The sequence below is a fragment of the Herpailurus yagouaroundi genome, unplaced genomic scaffold, assembly GCF_014898765.1.
Source record: "Herpailurus yagouaroundi ecotype Mexico unplaced genomic scaffold, PumYag 162, whole genome shotgun sequence".
Lineage (NCBI taxonomy): Eukaryota > Metazoa > Chordata > Mammalia > Carnivora > Felidae > Herpailurus > Herpailurus yagouaroundi.
Genome location: NW_024412403.1, coordinates 71,817,931 through 71,844,467, shown reverse-complemented (window position 1 = coordinate 71,844,467; position 26,537 = coordinate 71,817,931). Strand labels below are relative to the sequence as shown.

General features: G+C 42.2%; 3 protein-coding genes across 3 annotated transcripts in view; all 3 read left to right on the top strand.

Moving 5' to 3' along the window:
* LMLN (leishmanolysin like peptidase) overlaps positions 1-17,106 on the top strand; it is a 135,955-nt gene extending 118,849 nt beyond the window's left edge. Inside the window, exons 20-21 of the transcript XR_005793327.1 lie at positions 13,273-13,417; positions 17,092-17,106. The gene's annotated coding sequence lies outside the window, so the exon portion shown is untranslated. The remainder of the gene's footprint in view (positions 1-13,272; positions 13,418-17,091) is intronic.
* LOC121036366 (40S ribosomal protein S29-like) lies at positions 7,043-7,398 on the top strand. Its single transcript, XM_040484790.1, has one exon. The coding sequence runs from the start codon at positions 7,087-7,089 to the stop codon at positions 7,237-7,239; it is 153 nt and encodes a 50-aa protein (XP_040340724.1). The 5' UTR covers positions 7,043-7,086; the 3' UTR covers positions 7,240-7,398.
* A 6,358-nt stretch (positions 17,107-23,464) lies between the features above and the next one.
* The window catches only part of OSBPL11 (oxysterol binding protein like 11), an 86,534-nt gene continuing 83,461 nt past the window's right edge, over positions 23,465-26,537 (top strand). The window contains exon 1 of the mRNA XM_040484786.1: positions 23,465-24,085. Coding sequence (XP_040340720.1) covers positions 23,769-24,085 — 317 coding nt within the window. The 5' untranslated portion in view covers positions 23,465-23,768. The remainder of the gene's footprint in view (positions 24,086-26,537) is intronic.

Genomic DNA, 26,537 nt, shown 5'->3' with positions numbered 1-26,537 from the left:
TTGTATTGTCTGATTGCTGAGGCTGACTTCCAGTACTATGTTGAATAACAGTGACGAGAGTGGACACCCCTGTCGTGTTCCTGACTTTGGGGGAAAGTTCTCAGTTTTTCCCCATTGAGGATGATATTAGCGGTGGGTCTTTCATATATGGCTTTTATGATCTTGAGGTATGATCCTTCTATCCCCATTCTCTTGAGGGTTTTTATCAAGAAATGATGCAGTCTTTTGTTAAATGCTTTCTCTGCATCTATTGAGAGGATCATGTGGTTCTTGTCCTATTTTAGACTTAAGGAAGAAGATGGTAACTGTGTGCCTCTTTCTGGGGATGTACACTAGATGGGGTTTCATTCCAAAGAAACAACCCTCTTAAGGGCAAGGTCTCTAGAGTGTACTCTGCCTGGGCCACACCTAAGTAGGTGAGAAGAGTTTGCATATGCAAGTCACATGCTCTTTTTACCTAGACTCTCATATGACAAACACCCAGGCTTGCAACACTCTCTAAGTCAGGAGTGAAAAATGAAACAGAATCAATGGTCCCAGACTGATTATGTTTCAAAGATAGGATGTTATTTCTAAACTCTCACCCATTGTTCCTTTTTACTCCTCACCCTTAAGATGATAGCCATTTGCCTTTGTAACTGGCAATAAAGAAAGAGTGAGTAAGCATAGCAGAGAGAAAGGGGGTAGGTTGGGTAAACTGGCTGTTGTTTTACTGGAATGACTCAAGTAAAATATAATCAACATATATTAGTATCTTTCTTACACTAAATTTGCTGTTGAATTAAGAATGGAAGCCATAGAAGGTCTTAACAACTGGGCATATGAGCCTCCCCAAGTCTTATTTAGGACTAGAAATTTGCCTTTTAAGGCAAACCAAAGGAAGCTGCCCACCCTGAGAGCATAGAGGACCCATCCTTGGGGGCAAGTCTCTGGACAGTTCGATTCAGTGTAGTTCAACATGTATTTCCCAAATGCTTTGGGCCAGGTGGTATGCTAAGAGCTGGGGAGACAGATATCATTAAGACATGCTACCTGTCCTAAAGGAGCTCCTAGGCTGGGACTCCCTTCCTAATTAATGTCCAGGTCTATCAGTGGATGTGCCAAGTGGGGATGACATATCCCCTTCTGTGCCCATAGGAGATGCTGCCTAAGGGCCCACAATCTCTCCCATTCAGCCCAATGCTGCCTCAGAATTGTTTTCAACACGGCATATCTGGCTGATCACCTGGCCAAGAACTTATCCCCACAATTGGTAGTGTACGGGTTTCAGAAAGAGGCAGCTCTAAATTCTAACTCCAGTGTCAGTTTGTACTATGTTGTCTTGGAAAAATCCCTTCCCACCTTTTGAGCTTCAGTTTCCTCATCTGTAGCATGGGACGGTCTTCACAACACTACAAAGTTGGTACTATTACTGTCCCATTTTAAAGATGAGAAAAACTGAGGCACAGAGAGGGTAAGCAGCTTTCCCAAGATCACAAAATAGAAAGAGGGAGAGCCAGAATTCAAAGCCAAAAGTCTATTTTTAGAGCCCATTCTGGTAACTGCTAAGGTTTGACTGGTCTTAGGTTGGTCAAATGCTCTCTAGGGGTTAACAAGCACAAAACTGCCAGACTCAGATGACATATTTAACAGAGGGTTCATTCATTAAGAGACATATTCTACGGGCTGAAACTTTATCTCTGGCTAGAGACAGTTTATTTGGTCTTAAAATAAGAAAAGCTGTGGTGAAAAGACCTGCAGGAGTCACATATATCAAAGCTCATGTCACATCCAAACTGTTTGGTCAAGAGTCTGACTCTTGAAAGCGACTCATCTGATCATGAAATATGAGAGTCAGAGATCACTTGACTAAGCAGTCCAAACCCCTCTGACTAAAATATGCACCACAGGAACATTGCTCAAGTCAACTTCCGTTGCCAAGATGGTTACACAGTGATTGAGGCACAGGTTAAAAGTTCAGAAGAAGGTAAATCTTAAGCCTGAGATATTTTAAGTGGGCTAATGGTTGTAGAACTCTTAGGATAATGCCTGGCACCTAGGAAACACAGTTTAAGTGGTTTGAAAATAAATAAAATATAGCCAGGTGGGTTTAGGAGGAGACCCAGAGAGAAGCAGCCATGCCAAGGAGCAAGTTGAACTTCTTTTCACATCCTTCCCCACACTGGCCTTAGAGAAATCACTTCATTTCTTTTTTTTTTCTGTTAAGTTAATTTTTTTATTTTGAGAGAGAGAGAGAGAAAGAGATTGGGGAGGGGAAGACAAGGGGAGAAAGAGAATCTCAAGCAGGCTCCATACTCTCAGCACAGAGCCCAGATCTCACAAACTGTGAGATCATGACCTGAGCCAAAATCAAGAGTCTGATGCTTAACCAACTGAGTCACCCAGGTGCCCCCCCCCCCCCCCGGCTTTTATTTGTTTTTTTTTTTTTTTTTGGGGGGGAGGGGGGGAGGAGGAGGAGAGAGAGAGAGAGAGAGAGAGAGAGAGAGAGAGAGAGAGAGAGAAGGGAGAGATAATCTCAAGCAGGTTCCACACTGTCAGCACAGGCCCGGCCCAACATGGGGCTTGAAGTCACAAACCATGAGATCATGACCGGAGCAGAAATCAAGAGTTGGATGCTCAACCGACTGAGCCACCCAGGCTCCCCAAATCACTTCATTTCTGAACCTCATTTTGCTTGCCTGTTGAGTAAAAATTACAACAATAAAGTAACTCGAGAGGGTTGTTTTAAGAATCAGACAGTGAGATATTAGGGGTGAAAATATGTCATTTATAAACTATAAAGCACTATACAAACATCATTACTATTCCTATTTAGTCCTTATTCAGAATGCCTGTGAGTGAAAGAACTAGAGAGATGTCCTCTGGCAGAGAATAAGATTTCTGGTGCTGGTGCCCAGGATTGTCTGCTCTCCTCCCCAGCACCCTCCCTGGCCCAGCCCTACCCCTAGCTGTGGGTTCAGCCAAGTAGGGAGTAGAGGAGGGCTGCGTCCCGGAATTGGAACACAGGGTGCCCTCTCTTCCTCTCTTGCACAATCAAGGCTGTGCAGAGTTCTTGGGACTACGGGAGAAGTGCATTTGGTGTGCCAGGTCAGCCACATTCAGGATTAGATAGACTTTTAGGGACTGCCCTGAGAACCTGATGACCCAAGATAACCTCATTTCTTTGGTCACCGGAATTGTGAGTTTTACACAACTGACTTTATAAATACACTCTGGAATATATAGCCTATTCTAAAAGTGAGGACTACTTGTACAGAACCAAATTGAACTGCTTGAACTGTGGTGTGTACTTCCAAAAAGAATGTAAAGACACATCATAACTAGGACACCCTGGGTGGCTCAGTTGGTTAAGTGTCCAACTCTTGGTTTCAGCTCAGGTGATGATCTTATGGTTTGTGGGTTCGAGCCCCATGTCAGGCTCTGCGCTGACGGCACAGAGCCTGCATGGGATTCTCTCTCTCTCTCTTTCTCTGCCCCTCCCCCAGGTGCACACACGTGCACACACTGTCTCTCAAAATAAATAAACTTAAAAAGAAATAAAGACATGGCATTTTTATAAACTGTGAGATATCACCCCATTGGGAAGTCCCTTTTCTTTTTCTTTTTTATCATTTTCTTTTACTGTTTGGGAGAGAGCCATAGTTACCTATTGATTTGTCTCTAGGATTCAATCCTGGGAGAACACCAAAGTGACTCATCAAGAATATGTGAAAGATAAGATTTCATGGATGCTGTGTGTAGGAATTAGTTGCCACAAGGGGTAAAATGCAATATAAAGGCACCAAGGAAAGTGTCTTTTAGTTGGTAGTAAGGTAATAAGGAGTGGGGCACCTGGCTGGCTTAGTCAGTAGAGCATGCAACGGTTGATCTCAGGGTTGCAAGTTCAAGTCCCATATTGGGTAAAGAGATTACTTAAGAATAAAAATCTTTACAAAAATATAAAAGGCAGGGTGACTTGGTGGCTCAGTTCAGTGTATGACTTTTGATTTTGGCTCAGGTCATGATCCCAGTTGTGGGATCAAGCCTTGTTTCAGGCTCCATGCTGAGTGTGGAGCCTGCTTAAGATTCTCTCTCTCTCTCTCTCTCTCTCTCTCTCTCTCTCTCTCTCCCTGACTCGTGCTTTCTCTCTCTAAAATAAAAACAAAACAAAAACAAAAACAGTGCTGAAGCAATTGGACATTCAATTGGACATTGAATTTTTTAAAAAAATTCAACATAACTCAAACATTATCTAAAAATTAACTCAAAATGGATTATGGACATAAATGTAAAAAAAAAAAAAGGTGATAAAGGAGAAAGTTTTCATATGGCCCATGAGTTTGAGAGGGAAGCAGAAACCTACAAGCTGATGGGGACCTTTTGCAAATACAACTTTTATATTATTTATTTATTTTTAATTTTTAATGTTTATTTGTTTTTGAGAGACAGGGAGAGCACAAGTGAGAGAGGGACAGAGAGAGGGAGACACAGAATCTGAAGCAGGCTTCAGGCTCTGAGCTGTCAGCACAGAGCCTGATGCAGGGCTCAAACTCACAAACCACGAGATCATGACCTGAGCTGAAGTCAGAAGCTTAGCCAACCGAGCCACCCAGGTGTCCCTATATATTATTTTCTATATATCAAAGAAACCTACCTGCCCTGTGCAGCTTAGTTTCCAGTGGGGCTGTAGGGGACCAATTGTAAGTGCACTATGGGTGCCATACTAGAAGCATGGAGGGCATTGGCAGATCAGTGCTTTCATCAACATCAGCTATTCTTTTTATTTATTTTTTAAAATTTATTCTTAACGTTTATTTATTATTGAGAGACAGAGAGAGACAGAGTATGAGCATGGGAGGGACAGAGAGAGGGGGAGACACAGAATCCGAAGCAGGCTCCACGCTCTAAGCTGTCAGCACAGAGCCCGAGGTGGGGCTCAAACTCACAAACTGCGAGATCATGATGTAAGCCAAAGTCGGATGCTCAACTGACTGAGTCAACCAGGCACCCCTCAGCTATTCTTTTTAAATTAATTAATTGGTTGATTGTTTTTCATAATTAATTAATTTAAATTTATATCCAAGTTAGCATATAGTGCAATACTGATTTCAGAAGTAGATTCCAGTGATTCATCCAAACATGATGATGTTTGGAATATTTTCATATTTCAAAATTGTCTTGGCAACAGTTTTATACAATAGAGATCCCCACACACGTGCCAGCCTGGGGCAAAAACCAAATAAGAGTCGGGTGATTGAGTTTGGGCTCATATCCTGAGATGATTCTGATCTCCCAAAGACAGAGGATATTCCAGCTGAGGTACCCAAATGTGTTCCAAATGTCACAGAAGATCTAGCAGAACTGAAGACTAAAGATGGGCTTCATTATTGTGAGCAGGACCATCCTAAGGAGGGTTTGAGGCTGAGCCTAGACATGAGATCTCTCTTGCCCCAGCCCAACATTTTTATATATGTGAATATGGTTTATTTTTATTCTTATGTTTTAAAGTTCAACGTTTTACTCTGAATTTGGACAAATGAGTGAATATGGTTTAAAAGATCAAGTACAGCTTAAAGTAAACACCAGGAACTAATAGATATAAGTATTAGAAGAATTGTACACTTGTTCGTTCGTTCATTCATTCATTCATTCATTCAATATTTAGCATCCAATAGAGCCTGGGCTTCAGTGGGGAATATGAGATGAATACACCTCTCAGCTCTTAAGAACATGCATTCTATTTGGATAAACAATGTGTGAACATAGTTTTGTGCAGAATGTCCTGAGAGCCTATAGAGGCTGTTGGAACAAGCAGGCTTACATTTTTTGAGCAGAGAGAGGGATGGCAAAGCTCAAATTTGATTGTGAGAAGAAGGAGGAGGTACTGAAAGCAGAGAGCAGAGTCAGTGCAAAGCCATGAAGCTATGAAAGAAACTGACAGGCTCAGAGTATTGACATAAGTCACGTGTGGTTGGAAAACAGAATACAGGCATGGGAGCTAAGGCTGCAGAGAGCAGGGACAGATCATAAGGACTGTTACACATGCCAAGGAGCTTGACACTTAATGAATAGATAATGAGAAACAAACCACAAGAAAGCTTTAATTCCCAAAGTGCCACAATCATATTTGCATTTTTAATAGATCACTGAGAAAGCAGTGAGAACAATTATAAAAGGCAAGAGCAAAGGAAAGGGACTACTTGGAAGCCCATAGCGATAACTTGACACAACATGAAAGCATTTTCATTATCAAAAATTTAAATAATACAGAAGCTATTGCAGGAACCAACACATTATCCTACTAATGGATACTTCAGTGGTTTCTATTTTTTTATTATTATTAACTATGAATATGCTTGTACAGGGGTTCAGTAAATTGCTTATGAAAAAGATTACTTCTAAAAATGGTCTTTTAAAAACCTAGATGCCAGGGGTGCCTGGCTGGCTCAGTCAGAAGAGCATGCGACTCTGGATATTGGGGTCATGAGTTCAAGCCCCTCATTGGGTATAGAGATTTTTTTAAATAAATAAAATTAAAACAACAACAACAACAAAACTAGATATGCCCATCTTGTTGGCACAGCTAAATAGATTTTTGGAGCATTAAGGGATGGACAAGATAGTAAGATAACTCTAATATTACTTTACATCCAATTAATATCAGCCAAAGCATGACTGAGCCCAGGACTACAGAGAAAAATACTAGTCCATCAGAATCCAGTCTGAGATAAAGTAGGACTCTTCACAGCTCTTGTTCTGGACTGAATGTTTTTGTCCCTCTAAAATTCATATGTTGAAAGCCTGACTCCCAATGTGACGGTATCAGGAGGTAGGGTCTTTGGGAGGTGATTAGGTCATGAGGGTACAGCTCTCATGAATGGGATTCATGTTCTTATAAAAGAGACTCCAGAGATCTCTCTTGGCCCTTCTACCGAGTGAGGACACGGTGAGAAGATGGTTGCGTTTATGAACCAGGAGGCAGGTTCTCACTGGACACTGAATCTGCTAGTGCCTTGATCTTGGACTTCTGGGGTCCAGAACTGTGAGAAATATATGTTGTTTAAGCCACCCATTCTGCCATTTCCTCATTGCATCTGGGAGAGCAAGATGGATCACCAGCAGCTCTACTGGAGCCATCCGAGGAAATTTGGCCAGGATTCTCGTTCTTGCCTCGTCCACTCAAACCACGTCCACTCAAAGCACGGTCTGATCTGGAAATACAGCCTCAACAGGTGCTGCCAGTGTTTCCATCAGTACTAAAAGGATATAGGCTTCATTAAGTTGGATTAAATGACCTTCCTTGAACGGATCATCCAAGATACATACTTTAATTGCAGATACCCAAGATAACCTACCTTAATGCCAACTCATTGTACATAAAATAAAAATACTTCAATTATGACTATTTTGAAGTGAAAATAAAAAGCCACCCAGTCTATTATTTTATTAGAGCAGCCCAAATGGGTTAAGGTAGTTCTCATGGATACACTTGGGAAGGCGAGGCACATGTGATGGAAATGTGATATATTTTTCCTATGAAGGCTTTCACCTAAAGAGGAACCTGGTGACCAAGGGGAGAAATCGGGCTAAGTGGAAACACCTCTCAGAGCAATGCAGCACATGAAGCTGATGGTCCAGGCAGCATCCAGGAGGCCATGTCCCACCAAATGACCACCATTGTGGTGGTTGGTTGGCTATAAGTGTTGGTCCTGGAAGGTCATTGACTTAAAACAAGGCCCTCCACTTTCCTCTCTCTGTGGCAGCTCTCTTACTGTGGTCATTTAATCATCAAAAAAACTGAAACCCTTACAAGGTCTGAGGTCAGATTTGTTTGGGGTCACGTCTCCCTTAGGTTTTGTACCAACTCCATCTCTCATAGATTGGTGTTAATTCTCTGCCTAAAGCCCTAGAGGGATGAAGGATCCCCAGTATCTCCCTTATAGATTCATCTTAGGGTCCCCCATACTTTCATAGTCAGGGATATACCCCAATATCTCCCATCTAAAGCTGAGCTTGATTTTCTTGGTTCAACTCTTTTTTTAAAAATTTTTTAAAATGTTTATTTATTTGAGAGAGAGAAGAGAGAGCACATGCACAAATGAGGAAGGGGCAGAGAGAGAGAGAGAGAGAGAATGAGAATCTTAAGCGGTCTCTGCAATGTCAGCGTAGAGTCTGACATGGGCCTCAAACCCACAAACCATGAGGTCATGTCCTGAGCTGAAATCAAGAGTCAGATGCCCAATCAACTGAGCCACCTAGGTGCCCCTCTTGGTTCCACTCTTAAAGACAAGGATAAGGACAGGAGTCAGCCATGATATTAGAGTTAAGACATCATGGACTATGGGATTCAAGACCAGTATAGAAACTTTTGAATGTTGGGCTAGACTAGAACTGTCTGTAGAGCTTCATATGTAGCAGGTTAGTATGTGCAGATTTAGTAATGGCTAGTTCTCCTGAGTAGTCACATAATTAAAAACGTCTCTTACCTGAGAAAAAAGATTCCTAAGAAGTATCATAAAACCATAGTGGGAGATCCATGTTTGTTTCAAACAACTACCAGCCATTACTTAAAGAAGATATCATTTCCTCCAATTTGCAGAAGAGAAAAGATCATGGGAAAGAATAGCATGCTCAAAGCAGATTCAGCCAAAGAGATTTTAATCTACCTGCAACAGGTCACTCTAATGCCCTCCCTTCTCATATCTCTTCTCTCGACTGATGGAGAAGAGCCTAGTCCTCTTGACTGTGTTCCAGTTGTCTGTTTCTCTTACCTCCCAATTGGAGATTTGGGACAGCAGAGACCACACTGTTTCAGCTCAGCAGCTGGTTTGTTGGATGAGTCTTTAAAATTTTAGGCTGGTAAGGGGCACCTGGGTGGCTCAGTCGGTTAAGCATCTGACTTTGCCTCAGAACATGATCTTGTGGTTTGTGGATTCAAGCCCCACGTTGGCCTCTGGGCTGACAGCTCAGAGCCTGGAGCCTGCTTTGGATTCTGTCTCTCTCTGTCTCTCTCTGTCTCTGTCTCTCTCCCCCTCTCAAAAATAAATAAACATAAAAAACTTTTTAAAAAATTAAGACTCATAGGGAAAAGCTGTAGACACAGGATTTCAGCCACATCTTTTATAACATCCTTTTGAAAGAAGTGTAGAAATACAAATAGGGTGAAAATGAAGATAATCCACCATACCCGAATTCTGACTGATGGGATCCATGTGAATCCAGAAGGAAAACTCTACTTAGGCTCCATCCTGGTTCAAAATTTTGCCCATGACTTGACTAAGTACAACAGTGACAACCTGATGAATCTGAAGCCAACATGAAACTAGAGAAGACAGTGAATAGAGGAGATAGACAGTGAATCCAAAGAGTGCTCAACAGGCTGGAACAACAGAGAGAATCTGGCAAGATGAAAGTGAACAGGGAAAAAAAGTCAAGTACACAGGCATTAGAGGAGAAGATGGGCTTTTTGTAGCACCCACGTAAAGGACTTAAGACGAGGTTAATGTACAAGAACAGAGAGATGTGCTACGATGATTAAAGGCTATAATTATAGAAGCATAATGTCAACAGTAAGGGAGGTGATTGACCTGATCTACTTTATACTGTCATGGCCACATCTACAACTTTACTTCTCAGGTTTTTGGCACACCCTGTAGGAAATATTTGTAAGAAAACAAACATTAGGGTATGTACAGGACAGTAAAAGCACTTGAAATCACATCTTAAAAGGATTGGTCAAAGGAATTCAGAATTTTACCTAGAATCAAAAATTTTTATCTTAAAGAAAAAATACTGATGGTGACATGATTTCTGTCTTGAAATATCTGAAGCTCTGACATACAAATGTGAAATGAAGTTGGGTCGTTTGACAGGAACATTTTGGAAGGAAGGCATCCCTTAGAGAATGATAGAATAGATGATGCCCAAGGCCCTTCCAGTTCAGAGAGGCTGCAGCCTTGTCCCTCTGGCATGTCACAGGACTCCTATGTGTCTTATATCCTCATGTATAAAATGATCTCCAAGCAGAGCTTTGATGTCCAAACTCTTTTCTTGCTCTGATTAGACTGTGTTTTTGTATCTCTTTTTCTTTGAAATTTCCCACAAGGCTGGGTACAGATGGGAGTTAATACATTCTTGTTCATGGCTACCTAGTTCCATTAAATGACAGCATGTGCTGCTCCAGGAAAGGCTATGTGAGGAGAGAGAACCTGCTGTTATGGTCAAATTGTATCCCTCCAAAATTCATAGGTTGAAGTCCTAACCCCCCCCCCCCCCCACCCAGTACCTCAGAATGGGACTGTATTTGGAGATAGGGTCTTAAAAGATGTAAGTTAGAATAGGTCGTATGAGTGGACCTAATCCTATATGAATGGTGTCCTTATAAGAAGGGGAAATTAGGACACAGGCCTGTGAAGACACGGAGAGAGGATGGCCATCCTTAGTCCAAGGGGAAATGCCTCAGAAGAAATCAATCCTGCCAACACTTTGATCCCCAACTTCCAGCCTCCAGAATTGTGAGAAAATCAATTTCTGTTGTTCAAGCCACCTAGTCCATGGTACTTTGTTACAGCAGCCCTTGTTACCCTGTATGCCTGCTATTTTCACATCTCCTTTGTTCTCACATACTGCAGGGAGAATAGGAATGGAAGGTTTTGTTTATGAAAACTCTTTCCAAAAGTGCCAAGCTGTAAGGACACTGCTAGGATTTATATTTAGATCTCATCCATCCTTTGCAGAAACGTGAAGCTTTTTCTTTGGTTCCAGAGTTTTGCGACTAGAACAGACTCTATACCACAGATCCCAAACTGGTGATCCAAATGGGTTGAATCTGGTCACAGACATGCTCTGTGTTAGTCCCCACATATTAAACATCTTTTTTGAAATAGTGTCAAATGCTTAAAATTTGAAGGACTTTCACATTAAAGCCCATATTTCTGGGTTCTCTTGGAAAATCAGAAGAGTCAGCTTCACTGGGCCTCCCTGGCAACAGTCTGTGGGAGTGAAGTAGTCCTCTCTTTAGATGGGGCGTGTATTCTCCACTTCCTATAGTCCCCACCCAGACTACTGAATTCATTTACCTGACCCCCGTTCAGCATTTCTGTCTGTGAGTCTTGTCAACTAAAAAGGGCAAAAATCTGTTACTCTTCACCTTGCAGAGAGTAACCACAGAATTTCCCCTCGATAGCAATAGATATGTTAAGTGTGATACTTCCTTTGCCTTTTGTTCAACTAGCAAAGCTTGTATCACATTCATCTCTTTGGATCCTGATTAAAAGTGGAGCATGAAATTGAGAGCATGCTGCTGTAGGAAAGGGTTGTAGAAGCATGGAAGGCTCAGGCTTAGGAAAGACTGAAAACAAGAAATGAGAGGACTAGCTGTCCTTGGCCTCTGGCAGCCTGACCAGATGCTCCAAGTAATTAGCACCCTGGACTGCCAACAGTATTGCATTCACAAAGGATAACTTAAATTGCCAAGAACAGCAAGGCAATTGTTCTTGCTTCAAGGTCTCTGGGATGGAAAGCATGTAGAATCACACCTGCATGGTGGAGGACACGGTCTCTCTTGTGCTTCTTTGAGATGAATTGATGCCATTGAGCAAAAGTCTGCATGAAATGTCTTAGTCACCTGTTCTCTTCCTAGGACATAAGAGAAATTGGTTTAAGACCTGATTACACTGTAAAAAAACATTTTGAATGGTTCTGAAGAGCTAAAACAGGTTTTGTTACAAGTGAAAGAGCTACGAACAACTATAATAGCCATAAAAAGAAGAGCTTATGACAAAACCAACATTTCCTCAAAAAATGGAAGGAAGGAGCAGAATGTCCCTTTATGCCATGTCCACTGTATTGAGCAACTTTTCACAAGGCTGCATGGTTGTGCCATAGCACTGTAAGGATGGTAGCCATGATAGGAGGAAGAAAGGAAGAGCTCAGAGAGAGTTCACCATTCCTCTTTCTGATCAAAGAAAGGGGGGCGGGGAGTGTCAGAAAATGGAGAAATACAAATAGGTCCCACAAAGATACAGCACTTACTTCTCTTACAGTGATAAAGGGAAGATTTTCTTGCCGGAAGTTTCTGTCTTTATCTTATGGCTTGCAAGACCAGGCAGTTGAGCCGGATGTCAACTTTCCACTTGAAATCCAGCAATGTGAGAGGGAAAAAAGGCTTCCTAAGAACCTAATTCAGAGCAAAGCTGTACTTAGGTCTGGTAGAAGTAATGTCATCTTACATTAAACAACCTAAATCTCATCATGTAATTAATTCCTTTGCTTAAAATCACTCAGTGGCTCCCCATGTGCTTAGGAAAAAGTCCAAATTTCTATGTCTGGCCCCTGATCCTTGACTACTTCCCTAGACTCATCTTCTATTATACACCTTTCGAGCTCTGACCACCCTGGATTTCTTTAAGTTCCTCTTACATCTTTTCTGTCTCTTTTTTGGGCATGTTCTTCCCTCTACCAAGAACACTACCTCACCGCCTTCAGCTCCGCGTAAATATCATTTTTTCTCAAGCGGGCCTTCTCTTACTGCTACATTAGTGAATGCTACATGTAGTGAATTTCTTCATGGGTTCTATATTACATGCAACTTGACACTTCTCACACTTATTTTAAATTTCCTGTTACTATCCAGCTTCTTGGTTCTATGTGTGGCTTTGAGAGGAGAGGGACTGTATCTTGGCTATGGTTGTATATTTTGCAATTAACAGCACCTGGCGTAGAATCATGTGTAATAAGTATTTGTTCAATGACTACAGTAAAGGTTTTCACGGAAGTAAGAACACTCATAGGCTTTGAACATCTGAGACCATCTCAATCTCCTTTCCTCCGGGCAGACCTCATTTCAGCTCAGGAAGATGGGGATCTTTCTTCATCTTAAACCCCTCTAGGAAAGGAGAAACCGTAACTTTCTTGATAGTTAATCTTTGGGTTTTATATAGATAACCTTTGGATAAATCTGACTTAATTCCATTCTATTGCATAATTATACTTCTTTCTTATTTACTACTCATGTTACCAAACCTCTAGTTCTTTGCCAATAAACTTATCATAGAAAGTTACTTTTTACATTGTTAATCACTTGACCTGGCCTCTTTGTTCTCTGCCCTAGCCATCTTCCAACTTCCACCTGGATTACAAGCATCTTGTTTTCACATAGACACTCTACTAGTTTGGTATTTAGAAAAATAAATTACCCTCCATGGAGCACTGGTAGCCAATGTGAGGGAAGAGGAGAGGGTTTGATCATCTGATCCTGTGTTAGTGACAGTATCATAAATGCCATTATCACAGTTAGCACTTGAGCTGCAGAGGCTGAGGACAAAAGAGTGGCAAGAGAGAGCAACCAGCCCAGAAAATAACATCCAGCTGGGGACCCATTGAATGCAGAGTCCTGGCCTAAATGCTGTGGGGAGATGCCAAGCCAAGGAAGGCAAAGGTATTTTGCCCTCTGAAAGGATGCTGTCATTCCTTCATGCCACAGGCATTTATGGAGGTCTGCTTGGTGCCAGGCTAGGTGTTAGGTGACTGCCTGTCATCTAGTTATCAGTCCTCAAGGTGCTCATAGTCCAGGGTGGGGTGGGAGGAGATCATGACCCCAGACAAAGTCTGACTCTTAACTGACTGAGCCACCCAGGCACCCCTTAAATTTTTTTTAATGTTTATTTATTTTTGAAAGAGAGAGACAGAGAGAGAGAGAGAGAGAGAGAGAGAGAGAAACCAAGCTCAAGCAGGGTAGGAGCAAAGAGAAGGAGACACAGAATCCAAAGCAGGCTCCTGGCTCTGAGCTGTCAGCACAGAGAATGATGTGGGGCTTGAACTCCCAAGCCATGAGATCACGACCTGAGCTGAAGTCAGACGCTTAACTGACTGAGCCACCCAGATGCCCCAGGAGTTCTTATGTAAGAGAAATAATTCCTGTTCCTGTGTTATCAACAATTCACATGAAAGATGTTATGTAGGGGCGCCTGGGTGGCTCAGTTGTTTGGGCGTCTGACTCTTGATTTTGGCTCTAGTCATGGTCTTGTGGTTCATGAGATCGAGCCCCACATCAAGGAGCCTCCGTGGGATTCTTTCTCTCTCTTTCTCTCTGTCTCTCTCTGTCTCTCTCTCTCTCTCTCTCTCTCTCTCAATGAATAAATAAACATTTAAAAAAGAAAAATGTTTCATAAATGCAAACATAGCCCCACACTTAGAGGCACTAAGCATAGAACCCATAGGGGCAGATATTCGGCATCCTGGACAAAAAGAAAACTATAAAGAGGGTCTGAGGCAAAACCAATAGGCAACCCACCATGAAAGTAGACTGCTCCCAATTCCCTATTGCTGTGGGTCTGTCCTCAATGGCTGGTACCCCTGGCTCCCCTGGCTTCCGGTTACAATTTTTCTCCTACTTCACCATCCTAAGTCTCCTCTCACAGGTGGAAAAGAGATTGAACTAAGTCCTTTTGGACTTGGGTAGGGCGGTGTGGTGTCCTAGGATCCCCTTCCCCCAGGCAGCAAGGCATTTCCCCCTGGGGCTAGTGCTGGGTTATCTAATGAGCAAACTGGATGGCTGTTTAGCACAACAGTAAAACACTGCCGCTACCAAATATTTTGAGTTTGATATAGGACATTTCAAAACCGTCTTTCATGGGGAAAATTCAAACTTTCTGGGGATCCTTTTCATTTGTTTCACAGGGTGGTATTTTTAAATTTGGAATTATATATGAGAAACATCAACATATTTTTAATGCTTAGGACCTTAAAGGTACAACTCCTTCCCAGAGGGAGTTTATGGGCACATCTGAGATCTCTGTCCTAAATCACCACCCAGGGGAATTATTCTCATGGGAAGAGTCCCATGCCATGCAGAAGCAGGGACACTGGGGAGAGATAGGACACTAAAACATGCACAATAAGGTGAATTTAATATGGATGGATTTCTTCATAAGATTCTACTTGCTTTCTAGTGATATCCTGATCTATAAACTTTGTGGACACTATTCCTGGGAGATGTTTTATGTAAAAGGTGTTCTGTGGTCAAATAATGTTGGGAAATATTGCACCTTCAATCTCCATCATGAAGATTCATGATGTACATTAGCATATTAAATCTTCCAAGAAGTTGTTCAATAAAGGAACTAGTGTAACTTAAAAAAAAATCAGTGTTTTTCAAACATATCTAATCATAGCAAGAAACATTTTAAATCAAGTAACATTGATTAATATCCTGCAATATTGTGTGGAGCACAAATTGAAAAGTGCTACCCTTATATTTGCTTTTTTATGGTGGTGGTGGGATGGTGTTTTCCTTTTTTACTTATTTTTTTAAGTTTATTTATTTATTTTGAGAGAGACTGTGTGAGTGGGGGAGGGACAGAGAGAAAGGGAGAGAGAGAGAATCCCAAGCAGGCTCTGTGCTGTTGGGTGGGGCTTGAACTTCTGAAACTGTGAGATAATGACCTGGGTTGAAACCAAGAGTTGGTGCTTAACTTATTGAGCCACCCAGGCACCCGGGTGGGATGGTGTTTTCAAGAGACATTGGTGTATGTCCTGTCAAGTAAATCACTGTTTTCTGGGGCGCTTGTGTGACACAGTTAAGCATCCGACTCTTGATCTCAGCTCAGGTCATGATCTCACAGTTTGTGGGTTTGAGCCCCACATCTGGCTCTGTGCTGATGGTGTGGAGCCTGCCTGGGATTCTGTCTCTCCTTCTGTCTGCCCTTCCCCTGCTTGTGTGTGCTTTTTTGCTCTCTCTCTCTCAAAATAAATTTTTAAAAAAGTACTGTTTTCCTGTCAACTGATTCATTTGATGGGAAAAATAAATTTGCAGGCTGACCCACATGAGTGCTCCCCAGATTTCATACCCACGTGATTGCATGCTAGAGCATCCGTTGGCTTTTCTTTCCTTTCCTGTGGCATATTCACCACTTGGTGAAGGGAAGGGAAGGTGAAGGGAAGGGAAGGGAAGGACTCCAGTGGTCAGTGCATTGTTATGGGCTCCTGTCAGCAAAAGACCACCTGCACCAGCTAAAGGAGTCTAAAAATGGGCAAGGTGAGCATGTCACATTGAAGGAACATGTGTTCTCATTTTATAATATAGTTTTAAGAGCTCATTGTATTGTCTACTGGGTATTTAAGTGAAATACTTAGAGGTTCAATAGAGATTTAGGGGAGAGATGCAGAGAATGGAAGAAAAAACTGTCATTTTATAAAAAATGTGAGCACAGCAGCTACCCCATTCTCTTCTCTCCCTCCTTCCCTCTTCCTCTCAAACAAAAGCACTGAGTATGTCTATTTCTTTTCCTCCCACTACAAGCTTTGAACTGGGCAGGGGAATGTGTCAGGTGAAATGCTTGCTCTCTGGGAGCCCTTAGCAGAATCACCACCACTGGAGTGGGAAATTGCTAAAGGATTTCTGCCTGAGCTGTAATAGGCATGGGGTGGGGTTCCTGCTTAATAGAAATTTTCACCCCAGTAGCAGTAACACCTATTGTGCATGTGAATATTTTGTCCTCCCAGAATTTTGCTTCCTTTTCCTTCCTTCCTTTCCCCCACCTTTTTGTTTTGGGTTATTTTGTTGTTTTTTTTTTAATTTTTTTTTTAACGTTTATTTATTTTTGAGACAGAGAGAGACAGAGCACGAACGGGGGAGGGGCAGAGAGAGAGGGAGACACAGAATCGGAAGCAGGCTCCAGGCTCTGAGCCATCAGCCCAGAGCCCTATGCGGGGCTGGAACCCACAGTCTGTGGGATCGTGACCTGAGCTGAAGTCAGACGCTTAACCGACTGAGCCACCTAGGCGCCCCGATGTTTTGTTTTTTATTGTGGGTCCACAGCCTTATTTTTACAGTGCCTCTCCTGGGGTCGGCACTGCTGCCCACTCCCCTGCTCCCTGCTCCCCGGTCCCCAGTTTGTTTGTGTCCTGTCTTCCTGTTCATTCTGCTCTCAGGGCAGCAGGCTCACAGAGAAAGCAGTTCTTGCTTCAGGGAAATAAGGCACCACTCCCTCTCCTGCAGGTCATGGGGAGAATGAGAAAATGATCATAGCTAGTTCACTGCTGACTAGATGCCGGCACTGTGCTAAACACTTTCTAAATATTTTCTTATTTCATTCTTTTTCTATTTTACAGATGAGAAAACCAAGGCTCACCAAGGTGAGTAACTTGCCCATAGTCAAGCACACTAAGGGGCAGAGCCAAGGTTTGAAGGCTGATGCCAAAGTTCATGTTCTTAGCCACTGTAGTAAATTCACTCACTCATTCAACACATGTATTGGGGAGTGTTCAAGTAGTGGGGGATACAACAGTGGGAACAAAGAATTAGGTCTTTCCTTATGCCACTTCCTCTCCAGTGAGGAGACAGAAAACGTACAGCAAAGCTTGTAATGTCGGGTGCTATGAGGAAAACTAAAGCAGGGTAACAGGATCAAGAATAGTGGGGAGAGGCGACTCCTCTGTACAGAGTGAATGGTCAGGGAAGGCTCTGTGAGAAGCCACTGGAACAGGGATCGCCCTATGCTCCTGCATTTTCTCACTGACACCCACATGCTGGTGATTCTAGCTAATGTTCTTAGGACTCTATATTTACATACCCTGACAGATCTCTCGTGAACAGAGAGATTTGGAAAACACCATTTCATTTGGGACACAAAGCTGACATTCTTTCACAGAAATATGTTGGAATATGTCTTCAGAAATATGCTGGTTAGTGTTTGTTCAGAGTTGTCCAGGAGAAAGGTGCTCTCACCAAACACAAACATTCATTTTACTTGGCAGGTAAACCTTATTTTTCTAATAATAATGGATGACAGTTACCAAGCACTTACCATGTCATGTGTCAGACATGTGCACATATTTTACATGTGTCACGTCATTTAATGCTGACAATCACTCCAAAGGGAGATTGTCTTAGCTTTGGCCACCATAACAAAATACCACAGACCAGGCTGACTTAAACAACAGAAATGAATTTTCTCACAGTTCTGGAGGGTAGAAGTCTAAGATCAAGGTGCTAACATGATTGATTTCTCTTGAGAATTGTCTTCCCGGCTTGTGGATGGCCTTCTTCTCCCTGTGTCCTTACACAGCAGAAAGAAAGATAGCGTAAGGGAGAGGAAGAATGTGAGCTTTATGATTTCTCTTTTTATAAGGGCACTAATGTTATTATAGAGCCTATCTAAATCTAATTATCTCCCAAAGGCCCCATCTCCAAATACCATCACATTGGGGATTAGGAATTAAATACACAAACTTTTGGGGAACACATTTTAATCTATAGCAGAGATGTCATTCTTTTTTGAAAAAAAATTTTAACTTTATTTATTTTGAGAGAAAAAGAAAGTGAGAAGGGGAGGGGCAGAGAGAGAGAGAGAGAGAGAGAGAGAGAGAGAGAGGGAGTGAGAGAATTCCAAGCAGGCTCTGTGCTGCAAGCACGGAGTCTGACACGGGGCTGGAACCCACGAACCGTGAGATCATGACCTGAGCTGAAACAAGAGTCAGATGCTTAACTGACTGAGCCACGAGGTGCACTCTAGCAGAGTCACTATTACTATCATTTTGCAAGTAAGAAAACAGGTACAAAGAGCTCAAGTAATTTGCCCAAGGTCACATGCAGTGGAATTAGTAACCAATGATTGTCATTCTGGCACATATCCAAAAATATTTTTGTGAGGAAGAAGAAAATGGCACAATATTACCAGCCCTGAACCAAAATCATGAATTCTGAAAGTGCTTGACAAAAAAACACCAAAGGCCTACAATTTCTAATCCAAGGAACAAACCCTAAAGGGAAACTTCTTTAAAAAGTCCTATATGCTGGCCTATCATGGGTATAAAGCTTCTAAAACTGAATGTTAATCAAGTGTCCTTTTTTCTTTTTTTTTTATTTTTTAAAAATTTTTTTTAATTTTTTTATTTTTTTTTTAAATTTTTTTTCAATGTTTATTTATTTTTGGGACAGAGAGAGACAGAGCATGAACGGGCGAGGGGCAGAGAGAGAGGGAGACACAGAATGGGAAACAGGCTCCAGGCTCTGAGCCATCAGCCCAGAGCCTGACGCGGGGCTGGAACTCACGGACCGCGAGATCGTGACCTGGCTGAAGTCGGACGCTTAACCGACTGCGCCACCCAGGCGCCCCCTCTTTTTTTTTAATTATGCAATGGTTATCCTTGTACTTACTCCCTTAACTTTTTTTTTTTTTTTTTTTTTTTTTTTAAGTTGGGAGAGAAGGAGAGGGAGAATCCCAAGATTCTGAGAGCCTGACATGGGGCTTAATCCCACGACCCTGGGATCAGGACCTGAGTGGAAATGAAGAGTCTGACACTCAACTGGTTGAGCCACCCAGGTGTCCCAAAATGTTCTTGACCACTATGCTTTTCAGCTTCTTTCCATGTGGAAGGATGCTCTGATCCATCATCCAAGTAGAATGCTGACGAATGCACAATAATGTCTTCACAGAGATGAACATATCCTTCTTTGAAGTCTTTCAAAAAAGTGCATTTCTTTATCTTTGTTCAAGTCATATGCTCTTCTTTCTCTTTAGACATTGGATGAAACAGACTCAGTTTACAATAAAAGAAGTTTTTGCTTTAAGAAAACAAAATATCTGTCAATCAACTCTCCTAGCTCTGGCTCATGAGTCTATGAACATCTTGTAACCTTCTGGTAAAAAGTGCGTCCTGCTGAGTGTCTTGCACAAAAAGTGTACTCAAACTTGAACACTCTGGACTGAATTTTTTTTTATTATTAACACTTGTCTTTCCATTTGCTACACATCATCTGTTGTGCACCTGGTCAGCATAAGCTAGTCCCCAAGTCTTATCACCATTGGGAGGAATGCCAAAATAGTCCCTGGGTCTCTAAAGCTAAAGCTTTTTCCAGACTCCATGTTGTCTCCTGTCCTTGGAGTGGCATGTTCCTCCTTTGCACCTCTCATTGATCCAATGAAGGCATACACTCAATACTTCTTTTCCTTGATTGGAGTGGATTAGCATGGCTTACTTTTACAGTTGGCTGACCTCATTGATTATATAGAGATCTTTATCTTGATCAGTATGGGACTATAAAAGAATAACTCTCAATCCTATAGCTATTACAACACCATTTTTTCTTGGACAGAGGAGTTTGGAATTTTTTTCAGAAATAATGAAAGGTCTTTGGAGGGTTCTGAGTTTCATCAGAAGGTTTTCATCTGTGATGTGTAGAACAGACTGGCATTGGAGAGGTCTGTAAGAATATTTCCTGCACCGTTGGAAATTCAATCCACTTTCAGTGCTGTAGCCACCTCCACACCCATACGGTTTGGATCCAATTACTGCCCTATCCTCATTGCCATCACCCTAGTCTGATCCATTATCACTTCTCACTTCATTTCTTATAAAGCTTCCTAACAAGTCTCCCTGCTTCCTCTTTTTCTCCCACTAAAATCAATTCTCTACATGGTAACTAGAGAATTTTTTAAAAAAAATAATTTTATTTTGTTATCATTCATGCATCCTAAATTCACCCATTTAAAGTATACAACTAAACAGATATTAATATATTCACAAGATTGCACAACCATTTGCAAGTATCTAATTTTAAAACATTTTAATTACCCTTCAAAAAACCCCATATCTATTAGCAGTAATTTCCCATTCCTCTTTCCTCCCAGCCTCTGGCAACCACTAATCTACTTCCTGCTTCTATAGATTTGCCGATTCTGGACATTCATATAAATGGAATCATAAAATATGTGGTTTTTTGTGTCTTGCTTCTTAGACTTAGTGTAATGCTTCTACCAGAAGTGTGTGAGGAGTACAGTTTCTTCTCCATGTCCCTCATCAAGATCAACAATTGGTTATTGTCTTTTTTATTAAAGCCATCCTAGTGGTTGGGAATCACCATCTCATTGTGGTTTTGATCTGTGTTTCCTTGGTAAATAATGTTGAGACTCTCTTGATGTACTTATTGACTTTTGGTATATCTTCTTTGAAGAAATTTTTATCTAGCTCCTTTGCCCATTTTAAATAGGGTTATTTATTTTTTTAATTAATGAGCTGTCAGAGTGCTTTACATAAAGTAAAGTTCCTTATCAGACATGGTTTGTAAGTATTTTTCTCTCATTTTCTGGGTTATTTTTTCACTTTTTCTTTTAACACTTATTTTTATTTTATTTATTTATTTATTTATTTTTGAGAGAGAGCAAGTGGAGGAGGGGCAGAGAGAGAGGGAGGCAAAATCTCAAGCAGGCTCTACACTGTCAGTGCAGAGCACTATGTGGGACTTGAACTCACAAACTGTGAGATTATGATCTGAGCTGAAATCGAGAGTTGGACATTTAACCAACTGAGCTACCCAGGCACCTCTCTGTTTCCTACTTTTTTGATGGTATTGTTTGTAGCACCAAAGTTTTTAATTTTCATGACTCTGAATCTAGCTACTTTTTTCTTTTGTTGCTTAGGCTTTGATGTCATTTCTAAGAAGGTTTGCCTAACTCCAGGTCATGAAGATTTACCCCTATATATATATTTTTAGGAGTTTTATGGTTTCAGCTCTCATATTTGTCTTTGATCCATTTTGAATTAATTTTTGTGTATGATGTGAGGTAGGGATCCAATTTCATTCCTTATATAGATATCCACTTGACCCAACACTATTTGTTGAAGAGACCAGAGAGATCTTTTAAAAACATAGATCAGATTACAAACCTTCTCTGTTTAAACTTTCAATAACTTTCCATTGCACTTAACAATAAAATCCGAATTTCTCTGCCTACCTCTTCACTCTCATTTTATGCTACTCTCTCTCTTGCTCACCATGCTGCCTGGTCTTTATGCTACTCTCTCTCTTGCTCACCATGCTGCCTGGTCTTTCATTCCCCAGAATAAATAAAGCTTTCTTTTCCCTTAGCTTTCTCATGTTTCTTCATTTCTCACCTTAAATATCTTCTCGTAGATGACTTTTCTCAACCTTTCTTCTAAAACAGATTCTCTGTCCCATCCCACTTTTTTTTTTATATCATCTCCTTTAATTTTCTTCATAGCTTTAATTATCTATGTATCTGCATTTGTTTTACTGCGTTTTTTTTTTAATGTTTTTATTTATTTTTGAGACAGAGACAGACAGAGCACGAGCACGGGAGGGGCCGAGAGGGAGGGAGACACAGAATCTGAAGCAGGCTGCAGGCTCTGAGCTGTCAGCACAGAGGCTGACAACGACGACGACGACATGTGTCTCACTCAAACTCACCCACTGTGAGATCATGACCTGAGCTGAAGTCAGAGGCTTAACCGACTGAGCCATCCAGGCGCCCCCTGTGTTACTTTTTACTTTGGTAATACTTCTTTGCATTTGCCTTCGTGTTTTGCATATGACATACATTCAATTCACAAATCATGTTGTTAGAAACTAGAATTTACAATTAGACGGGACGTTAAAAATTACCTTCAACTACTCCTTCTTTACAGGTGAAAAAAACAAAGTCTAAAGAGTGTGAGTTGTCTGGGGTCAGAGAAACAGTAGCTAGCTTTGATTCTGAGAGCTATAATTTCCACAACAGTTTCATTTTCATTTGCAACAATGATTTGCCCTATTCCAATGTCATGCAATGTTTGCAAAAATCACTAAAATGAAGACGAGTTTTCTTGTTGTTGTTGTTGTTGTTTTAATGTTTATTTATTTTGAGAGAGAGAGAGAGAGAGAGAGAGAGAGAGAGAGAGAGAGAAAGAGAGAGTTCCAAGCAGGCTCCATGCTGTCAGCATGGTCTAAGGTGGGGCTTGAACTCACCAACCTGGAGGTCATGACCTGAACTGCAAGCAAGAGTCCAACCATTAACCAACTGAGCCACCCAGGCACTCAAAATAGGAGGGTTTTTAGCAATTTGTTACAGAAATGACATTATTTTTCTAAGCCTTCATTCTAAGATGCCTAGAATGGGCCCTCCAATGGATGGACAGGACCTGGTTAGGAAGGCCAGAAGTCACACTTCACAACGGCACTAAATCGGACTTCTTTGTTTCTCCCTCCTTGGCTGTCCCACCTCCCTCCCTTTCCCTTCTTCCGGGTCAACCCCCCCAACACCGCTACCCCCGAGGCTCCGCCCCCTTCAGGGCCGCGTGCCCTGCGCCAAGATGGCGCCAGGCGCTTCTGCTTCGGAAGTGAGCTCACACTACTCCGGAAGGGAAGGCGGGGAAAGAGCAGGCGGGTGGGTGACCCGCTGTGGGGCTGTGGGTGGGGCGGCGACCGCAGCTGTGGTATTCACGCTTGGGGCTGGGGAGAGGGCGAGGGACTCGCCGGTCTTGGGAGCCCAGTCGAGGGCCCAGGGCCGGGGGCGTTGGAGGAAGTCGCCCCGAGCGGCTCACCACTGGCCGGAGGAGAGGCGGCCCTGGGAGCCGGCGTCCCGCCCCCGGCGGCCTCCTTCCCCAGCCCTCCTCCCGGGTTGCGCGCGGGCGGTCCCTGTTCTGTCACGGGGGCTGCGGCGGGAACCGTCGAGCGGGCTGGACGGAACCCTCCGCCAGAGGACCCGCTGGAGGAGCAGAGGGAGCGCGGCGGGCCAGTCCGTCAGCTCAGAGGTCAGGCCTCGGGTCGCGGTCCGTGGTCCTCCGTCCTTCGGCGAGCCCTCTTGGCTAAGAGTCCCCGACCTCCCCGCACTGCTTCTGCTTCTCCTTTGAGTATACCACCAAACCCTCTGGCAGGGTGATTTTTTTCCTCCTTGCATTTGCCGGGAAAGAGATATATATTTAAAGGGTTTCTGTCCTCATTGCTACCCTTGCCCTCTTAAAAGTTTTCCTTTGGTAGGAATGCTTGTATTCCTTCCCTGGACCATTTGATGGTTCCCATCCAGCCGCGGCCTGATTTAGCAACTGGAATCACCTTCAGATCAAGTCTTAAAAATTCGCACCTACAAAACTACTCTACAGAGTTGTTCCCTCCCGCCCAAGAAGGGCAAATGGACTTTGGAGTTAAGATGCAGGGGGGTGAACCAGTGTCAACAATGAAAGTCTCAGAGAGTGAAGGAAAGCTGGAGGGCCTGGCCACAGCGGTGACCCCAAACAAGAACAGCAGCAACAGCAGCTGTGGGGGTGGAATCAGCAGCAGCAGCAGCAGCAGTAGTCGCGGTGGCAGTGCAAAAGGCTGGCAGTACAGGTAGGTCCTTTCCTCAAGGTGATTTCCTCAGGTGGGGGTGACTATGCTGGAGTCTGCATTTCGGCGGTTGTTGAAAGGTAAAGTTACCTAGTGACTTCCAGAAGCAACTAATACATCTCATTTGGACCTGGGATCTCATCTTTCATAAGCAAGATTTCATTCATTCATTCGTCCATTCAACAGGTATTTATGGAAGGCCTTTAGGAGAATACATAAGTGTATCCCTGAACTTCCTCTACATCCCTAGAGTTCATTCCTCTTCTGATTTAATTCTGTGCTCACTTCTGCTTTTGTGTGTGTTGTAATTTGTTTACAGGCCTGTGTTTACAGTTCCTGCTTGACTGTGAAGGCAGGAACTGCTTAACTCAGCTCTCTCCAGAGGCTAGGAAATGCTAGGTGCTCAAACATATTTGTCAAGTGATTGAATGGAATCATTGAATAAGAAAAGATTCTTGCGGCCCCTGGGTGGTTCAGTCTGTTAAGCCTCTGATCCTGGCATGGGGCTCTGTGCTGATAGCTCAGAGCCTGGAGCCTGCTTTCTCTCTCTCCCTCTCCCTCTCCCTCTCCCTCTCCCTCTCCCTCTCCCCATTTGCACTCTTTCTCTCAAAAATAAGCATTAAAAAAAAAAAAAGATTTTTGCCCTCATGGTGTTTGTGACTTAGAAGGGGAGATACACGTAAATAATTTGAACACAGGGGCACAGATATAGATACTGGTGCCTCTAATACTCTAAACCAGGGAGACTGGAGACATTTCAGTTTGAGTTGGTCAGGCCATTTAACTCTGTCATGATGAGAAATTCTACATGTGTTAATTTTCATTAATATGGAGGATAAATTTAAGGAGCAGGAAGAGAGTGCTGGAGAAGCAATGGTAGTTTTGTTTTTGCTTTTGATGAGTAAAGTATAGGAGGATATAACCAGAATCTTTTTAATTGAGATATATTTTACATGTAACATTAGATTCAAGTGTACAACATGATTCCCTATTTGTATGTGTTGATCACCACAGTAAATTTAGTGAACATCCATCACCATACATAGTTACAATATTTTTTTTATTGTGATGAGAACTTTTAAGATTTCTCTCTTAGCAACTCTCAAATACACAAAATGTTATCATTGATTATAGTCACCATGCCGTACATTACATCCCCAGGACTTATGTTGTAACTGGAAGCGTGTACCTTTTGGCCACCTTCACCCAATTCACAGTCCATGCCTCCACCCCATTCCCCCACCTCTGGCAAACCACTGGTCTGTCCCTATCTAGGAGTTCATTTTTATTTTATTTTGTTTTGTTTGCTTTTTTTAGATTTCATGTATAAGTGAGATCACACAGTATTTGTTTGTCTGACTTCACTTAATGCCCTCAGGGTCCATCCATGTTTTTGCCAATGGTAAGATTCCCTTTTTTTTTTGGTGGCTAAATAATATTCCATTTTATATACTACATTTTCTTTATTTGTTCATCCGTTGATGGACACTTAGGGTGCTTCCACGTCTTGGCGATTGTAAATAATGCTGCATTGAACATAGGGGTGCAGATAATCTTTTCAAGTTAATGTTTACTTCTTTTAATGTTTATTTTTGAGACACACACACACACACACACACACACACACACACACGGAGCATGAGTGGGGGAAGGGCAGAGAGAGAGAGGGAGACACACAGACTCTGAAGCAGGCTCCAGGCTGAGCCTATCAGCACAGGGTCCAATGCAGGACTCGAACTCACAAACCGTGAGGTCATGACCTGAGCCCAAGTCGGATGCTTAACTGACTGAGCCCCCCAAGTGCACCCCCCCTTTTTTTTTCCAGATAAATACCCAGAAGTAGAATTGCTAGATCACCAGAATCTTAAGAAAGAATGAATTCAGGCTATACCATTGTATTGTAGCTAAAGAAATGAATTGTTAAATTTTGGTTAACTGACTCCCTGTGTACTTAACTCTAGTCATTTTTAGTCCTGTGCTATTTGTAGTTGTGAAATTTGTGTGAAACTTGAAAGGGATTAAAGCCAAGATTTTGTGGGACACCTGAATGGCTCATTTGGTTCAGTATCCAACTCTGGATTTTAGCTTGGGTCACAATCTCACGTTTTTTGAGTTTAAGCCCTGAGTCAGGCTCTGTGCTGCTTGGGATTCTCTTTCTCTCTCTCTCTCTCTCTGCCCCTTCCCACACTCACTGTCTCTCTCTCTCTTTCAAAATAAATTAAAAAAAAAAAGCTAAGATTTTTGTGAACATATATACTTAACTATACACAGTATACACATAATATCCATATGTGTGAAATATGCATGACTATTAGCATACAGAAATGAAGTGTAGAAAATTATAACTTTATTGGTAAGTGATTTTAGGACAGGAAAGTATATTTAGTTACTGTGAGATATTTAGGGTCACTTTTGGAATCAACATGATCCTTTTTTTTGGTGGCTGAAGACTAAC